At 31.9% G+C, this 7,436-nt stretch overlaps 1 protein-coding gene across 1 annotated transcript; it reads left to right on the top strand.

The window, feature by feature from the left end:
• The first annotated feature begins 3,987 nt into the window (after window positions 1-3,987).
• Window positions 3,988-6,563, top strand: LOC17896928 (serine hydroxymethyltransferase 7). The gene is made up of 4 exons (XM_006307003.2): window positions 3,988-5,092; window positions 5,495-5,900; window positions 5,980-6,081; window positions 6,165-6,563. Exons 1-4 carry the CDS (start codon window positions 4,049-4,051, stop codon window positions 6,395-6,397), a joined length of 1,785 nt encoding a protein of 594 aa, XP_006307065.1. The 5' UTR covers window positions 3,988-4,048; the 3' UTR covers window positions 6,398-6,563.
• Window positions 6,564-7,436: the final 873 nt, after the last annotated feature.

Genomic DNA, 7,436 nt, shown 5'->3' with positions numbered 1-7,436 from the left:
ATAGACCAGAATCGCTTCTGTCTATCGGTGTCGATCGACACCCACCAGATCGACACTCGCTGTCGACCCTCGCGGTCGACACCGGTCTCGACACTCCAATCGTAAGACGCAGTTATCCTCGTGAGACAAAACGTTGGTGTCGAACGACACCCACCCTTGGTGACGATCGACACCGACTCTCTGCAGACGCTCCAACTGCGTTTCTCACTGGATCTCTTCTCCAAATCACCAACATGATATGAGCGAGTCCCCAAGGGGTTCCACAGGCATCAATCATCAAATAAACAGCCAAACAAGCAAAGAAAATCAATCAAACAATCATCAAACTCCTAAAACAATGATCAAACATGCTTAGATAAGCCTGGTCATGCACTCACCTCTTTAACAAGAAGGAATAGCAACGAACAGGGACTTGCAAGGGTGGAAACGATCTCCCCAAACACCACAGATCAACCTTCCTCTAGCCTTGAACCACCAAGAACAAGCTTTGATCCCTCCAAAAACCCACTCAAAAGCACCAAACAGGATCAAACTCACTCTCTATTCTCTCTCAAACTCACAAAGCGACAAAATGAAGTTTTAAGAGAAAAACGGCGCTCCAAAGCTTATAAAGTCGACCTAGGTTTTCCCCCAAACCAAGCCTCAATTGAACCGACGATTTAAAACTTAAACCGTCAAACCAAAATTACTAGTGTCGATCGACACCCGACCACAGTGTCGATCGCCACCACCCGGATTTCCAGACACGGGCCTTACGATATGTGTGTAAATTTACATATATATTTCATAAATACCGTATAAATACCTTTTAAAAATCATTTTAAAACCTTATAATAACCTTGTAAACCTTTTAAAAACCTTGGTCCAATTCTATAGAGGTGAATGTTATGTACCTTGAATTTGGATGTAATCATTTGGTTAATGAATAGTTGAAGTTGAGCCAAAAAAAACCTTTTAGAAACCTTATAAAAACCTTATAAATGCCGTTTAAAACCTTTTAAAACTTTATAAATATTTGGATTTAGTCTCCCAGTAGTAAAATGATCTTGATCTACCTAATTAGCCATATAAAAGTTTATAATTTTTATATTTGAAAATGAGTATTTTTGAAAATGGATAGAAAAGAGGGGTATTTTTAAAAAGGGGTAGACTAAAAGGGGCATTTCTAAAAAATTCTCAAATATAATTTGTAGAATTAAAGAGAAAGATTTGAAAATCTTCTACAATACGTAAAAATCTGTACCTTTTCTCTTTAATTCCATTCATTTAAATTCTAGTAAATTCTTTAGTTCAATACCCCCTCCTAAAACATGGGTAATTTTAAACATGCTCTCCGTAAGGGGGCATTTTTAAAAAGGTGCTCCCCAAAATGGGCATTTTTAGAACTGTCCATTTTTGTAATTTTCTATTTTTATCTAATGTGTCACATTCCGTCATCTAATGTTTTACTTGACATATATCACAATTACGTGAATTAGTAACTCTGAAAATCAAGTTTTACATAATCAGAATTTTTGAATTAACATTAAAAGTCCATTGTAATTAGGTATACTTTTATATGTATTACTTATGTAGAATTTTTTTATGATAGGTTTTTTAAATTTAATTTTATAATATTTTAATATATCTGAAATTTACACATGTCAATATCTTATCAATACAATTGACCCATATCACATTAATGACTAACTTATTTAGAATAACTTACTGAATAAAAATATTTAAATATTACATAATATTCATGACAATGACAATATTTTCAAATATTAACTTATAGTTGACTAACTTATCGTATTTTTTTTCTTTATTTTTTATTTTTTATTTCTTAGACCTAATTTTTATAATTTTATTTTATAATTATTATCATTTTTCCTTTAGGATTACTACTAAGTAATTGTTAAATTTCTTGATTTTTTATTTTCTTATTTTTATATTGAAATTTTTTTAAAATAATTTATATAATTTCTTACCACTAATTTTCTGACACGTGTCAACATCTGATCAATTCAATTAATACGTGTCACGCTCTTGTTAATAGCTAACTTTGAAAACCCAAGTTTATATAATAAGATTCTTTTGGATATCATAGTTTTTCTTCCAAAAATACCATAATATTTTTTCTCCAACAATACCATAAAAAAATTTATTTTCCCCAAAATACCATAAACATAAAAAGTTGAGTTTTCAAGGAGTAGATTTTTTTTTAATATTTAGGCTGACTATTTATATTTAGGGTATAATTTTAGGGGTAGAGTATAATGTTTAGGATTTAGAAATTAGTTTTGAATGTTAAAAAAATTAGTTTTAATTGTGGTATTTTTGGAAAAATGTATTATAGTGGTATTTTTGGAAAATAAAACTTATTATGGTTTTTTTTTGTAAAACCCTGTTTTCTTGGTATTTAACAATAGAATAATGTTTTATTTTCCTATAAGTTTATTCTTAATTTTATGTTAATATTCTTGAATAATCTATGTTGCCAATCAAAGCCTTGGATGTGAATTTTTTTAACCACTGAAAATAGTTTTCTTTATAACTTTAAATTACTTTGAAAAAAGAAAAGAAATAAAAGGACCATCATTAGTCACCTAAGCAAGAGCATATAAACAGTTGGAGCCAATTTTGTTATGTGTGCTTTGAATCTTGCATACTCACTAAAAAAAGAAGAGAAATTCCCTTAGATGTCATCATTTTATTTTTTCTTCCAAAAATGCCATAATTTGTTTTTATTTCCAAAATTACCACAAAAATTTTATTTTTCAAAATTACCATAAACATAAAAAGTTGATTTTTGAACGTGTAGAATTATTCTTTTGAATGATTGAGTTGACTATTTAAATTTAGGGTATAGTTTTTAGGCTTATCAAGTTATTTTAGCAAATCAGTGCTGTCTGACATACTGACATTTTTTAAGTTTAAGAGGCAAGAAATTTCATATAATGAGATTAACGATTCGATGTTTATAGAATTTTTCCAATTGAATCGATTAAATTTTTAAAAAATGAATGATTGAATATTTTTAAACTAAAATAGAAAGAAAATAAAGTATTTCGAGATCGTTCATGTTTAGTAGATTTTTTGGGTCAAATTTAGTAGATTTTTATTATATCACATAATATACATATAAAACACAAATTAGTTTTCCGTAGTTTGGTTCTATAAATATTACCACATACATAAACACAAAAAAAAAAAATATTTTATTTCTAAAAGAATTTCCAAAGTTTTTTTCAATTTATCTCTTAACTATCTAACTTTCGAAAATTTTCATATAAGATTTCACTATTTCAATTAGCAGAAGATGAAGTGAATGATTCTTAATAGCTCTATTAAATCTCATGCGTATTTATGTGGCATTATTTAACAAATTTAGGAATTTAGATAGTTGAACTGGACAATTGTTCAAATTGCTTCCTAAATATAATTTACAGATGAGTGCTTATCATTTCGATGATACTTCATAGTTTAATTCGAATTTTAAATATATATAATAAGATTTTTTAAAATTTTGTACAGAAAATGAAACAACTCAACTTAATGATATCAATCCAACATACATATAATATATGGCAAATATGAAAAATTATTACCGATTTGTTAGTATATTTCAAAATTTTAATATTAGTGTATTATTGTTAAACAAAATATAAGTAAAATAAAAATGCAGATTAAAAGTTCCATCTTCCACAATAAAAGATATTTGTTATTGTATTTTATACAACTTTAAAAAACCTTTATATCGGTCAAAATGAATCTATCTAACTATTGCGGCTAGATTAAGGAAACTCTCTTTTCCCATTCAAATCTCTATTAAAATTGACACGTCCCTAACAATACCGGCTATTACCGGTTAACAAAATCCACCGTATAAACCAATCTAACCCAAAAAACCGTCCAGATACATTTCTCTCTTTTACCGGTTCCCCAAACCTCATTCATCATCGCGTTCACAATAACTCATTTATTTGTTCCTTTCTTCATCTTCTTCAAATCCACACAACCCTAAATTGGGCAAAAACAATTCAAATCTTCATCTTCTTCAATATTTATGGATTTGAGTCGTTCTCAATCAAACTTCTCATTAGGTTTTGGTTGTTCCCACGCATCGATGACTCCAACTCCGACACCACGAGCTCCGATTGCTGACGATTCGATTAATCTACAAGTCGATCCAAGTTTCCGATCATTACCAACGACGTTTTCTCCGATTCCGTTGCAATTACTCGAGCAAAAGGCGGAGAAGGTCACCGTGGAAGAGCCGAAGAAAGATGGAGGTGAACAGAAGGAAGACGAGCATTTCAGAATCTTAGGTCACCATATGTGTCTCAAAAGGCAAAGAGATTGTCCACTTTTGTTAGCTCAAGCGAAGCATCCGAAGAGGAGTTTGATAGGTGATTCAGATCTGGAATCGAGACGTGCTGCTGTACGAGCTTGGGGTGATCAACCTCTTCATTTAGCTGATCCTGATATACATGAGCTTATTGAGAAAGAGAAGCAACGACAAGTTAAAGGGATTGAGTTGATTGCTTCTGAGAACTTCGTGTGTAGAGCTGTTATGGAGGCTTTGGGAAGTCATTTGACGAATAAATACTCTGAAGGCATGCCTGGTGCGAGGTACTATATTGGTAATCAATATATTGATCAGATTGAGAATCTGTGTATTGAACGAGCTCTTACTGCGTTTGGTCTTGAATCTGATAAATGGGGTGTTAATGTACAGCCTTATTCTTGTACTTCTGCTAATTTTGCGGTGTATACCGGACTTTTGTTGCCCGGTGAAAGGATTATGGGGCTTGATTCTCCTTCTGGAGGTCATATGAGTCATGGGTATTGTACTCCAGGTGGGAAGAAGATTTCAGCTACTTCTATCTTCTTTGAGAGCTTTCCTTATAAAGTGAATCCTCAGACTGGGTATATTGATTATGATAAGCTTGAAGATAAGGCGCTTGATTACCGTCCCAAGATTCTTATTTGTGGAGGGAGTTCATATCCTAGGGATTGGGAGTTTGCAAGGGTTAGACAAATTGCTGACAAGTGTGGTGCTGTTTTGATGTGTGATATGGCTCATATAAGCGGTCTTGTGGCGACTAAGGTTTGTATCCATCAACTAGTTGTTGCGTTATTGTGTCTAGCACTTGAAAGTCTAGTATTAGAAAGTTCAGTTAGGCTATGTATTCATATTCTGTGTTTGTGTATTATGTTTGTTCTATTCAAACTTTGGTTGGTTAGACTACTTTACTAGGCCAAGTCCTTTTCTGTGGTGAGTTTAAATGATTAGTGCTTTATACTTACTGGATAGTAAAGTGTACTTTGTAGAAAATGAGAACAAATAGCCATGCTGTCACGGATATGATAACAGTATTTTAGTGTGTTGGTCAATATCCATAAGTAAATGGCTTTACACTATTATGATATATCTGACTTTTGTTATGATTCTGTTTGAGGAATTTTTGGTTCTAAATTTGGTTTTTTACTTTTTTTTGTTTCATCTCAGGAATGTTCGAATCCATTCGATCACTGTGACATAGTTACCTCCACTACCCACAAAGGTCTACGTGGTCCTAGAGGAGGTATCATCTTCTACAGGAAAGGTCCAAAGATAAGAAAGCAGGGCCATCACTCTAGTCATTCCGACACTTCGACGAACTATGATTTAGAAGAAAAGATTAACTTTGCCGTTTTTCCATCGCTACAAGGAGGTCCTCACAACAACCATATCGCAGCTCTTGCCATTGCCTTGAAACAAGTAGCCACCCCAGAGTATAAAGCTTACATACAACAGATGAAGAAAAACGCTCAAGCTTTAGCAGCAGCTCTGCTTAGAAGAAAATGCAGACTTGTTACTGGTGGCACTGACAATCATTTGTTGCTATGGGATCTCACCCCTATGGGATTAACAGGTACTAAAACCACTCAACCTTACCACACCTCGATCCAAAGTTACTGTTTTGTCTGATCATGTTTGTGTCTGTTTTACAGGGAAAGTCTACGAGAAAGTGTGTGAGATGTGCCATATAACCTTAAACAAGACAGCTATATTTGGGGATAATGGTACAATATCTCCTGGAGGTGTAAGAATAGGTAAGCACAGAGTGATTGGTTAGTAAAAATTTAGTGAACTGTCGCATTCATATTAATATTGAAACCTCTTTTGTTATCAATAGGGACACCCGCGATGACGACCAGAGGCTGTATAGAGTCCGATTTCGAGACAATAGCGGATTTTCTGATAAAGGCAGCTCAGATAACGAGTGCGTTGCAGAGAGAGCATGGGAAGTCACACAAGGAGTTTGTGAAAAGTTTATGCACCAACAAAGACATATCTGAGCTTAGAAACCGAGTTGAAGCTTTTGCGTTGCAGTATGAGATGCCTGCTTCTTTTGTTCGAATTGAATGATAGAAAAGAAAAACACAAAAAGAAAAACAAACAAAAACTACTTCAGACAGCTTTATTTACATTTTGAATTTACCTTCTCTCTGCGGGCAATTCTATATTTTCTTGAGTTGTATCATGTAAATTAGAGTAAATATATATATTTTTATCTTAAGATTGATATTACATATTTTAATCTATGTATTCTGTACACATTTTGATAGGTGGGAGAATCTACTACAAAGTTACTTATCTCTTCTTATAAAACTAAAAGGTTTCAAAAAAGTTACAACTGATAATTATTACTAGTTTAATCTATATTAGTATTTTTGCAAGGTTTATAAGACCATCCTCATTGCATGGGTTATTACCCTTAAGATTTGTGAAGAAAAATCTTTATATAAGGAATTTTCTCCACAAATCTTAAGGATAAAAAACTCATGCAATGAGGATGGCCTAATTCCTTTTCTTAAAAAAGGGCTACGTTGGAGGAGAACTTTTCAAACCCAAATTATTTTGATAACTCGTTTACCACTAGACTACTTCAAACCCAAAGTTTTTTTTTTAATCTGTTGCCAAACAAAATCATTTAAATTTTTGTATCAAAACTATAGTCTTAAACATCCCAAACGTGTTGCAAAATACCTCCTATCTTAAACGAATAAACACGCGGATCTAATTGACCCAGTAAACGTACCCGAATTTAATATCTTCTAATCTTAGTCATTTGTTTCTAATTAAAAAAACCAAATTGTGACCGTTAAAATTTATTTTACAAAATTAACTTATATAAAGAACAATATTATCTCGAGATTCAATCAATTTTAAAATGAAAATACATTTAATTGAAACATAGATTTGGAAAATACATCTTTAATAAAAAACTTAGATTTTGAAAATTTCACAAATTAATAGTAATTAACTAAATTATGACTATAAAAACTCATAACAAAATCAATTCGTAAAAAATTCTCCTAAAACCTACAATCTTTTTTTTTTTTTTTTTATCATCTTTCGATTTATTAATTATTGAAAATTATGATAATTTTTACAAAGATAATCT

This window comes from Capsella rubella, unplaced genomic scaffold (assembly GCF_000375325.1).
Source record: "Capsella rubella cultivar Monte Gargano unplaced genomic scaffold, Caprub1_0 scaffold_1, whole genome shotgun sequence".
NCBI lineage: Eukaryota > Viridiplantae > Streptophyta > Magnoliopsida > Brassicales > Brassicaceae > Capsella > Capsella rubella.
The sequence above is the reverse complement of the archived record's forward strand: the minus strand, read 5'-3'. Positions and strand labels throughout refer to the sequence as shown.

Coding starts and splice junctions, on each gene's coding strand:
- LOC17896928 (XM_006307003.2), top strand. CDS start 4,049: ATGGATTTGAGTCGTTCTCAATCAAACTTCTCATTAGGTTTTGGTTGT. Junction 5,093..5,494: donor GCGGTCTTGTGGCGACTAAG/GTTTGTATCCAT, acceptor GTTTCATCTCAG/GAATGTTCGAATCCATTCGA. Junction 6,082..6,164: donor TCCTGGAGGTGTAAGAATAG/GTAAGCACAGAG, acceptor TGTTATCAATAG/GGACACCCGCGATGACGACC.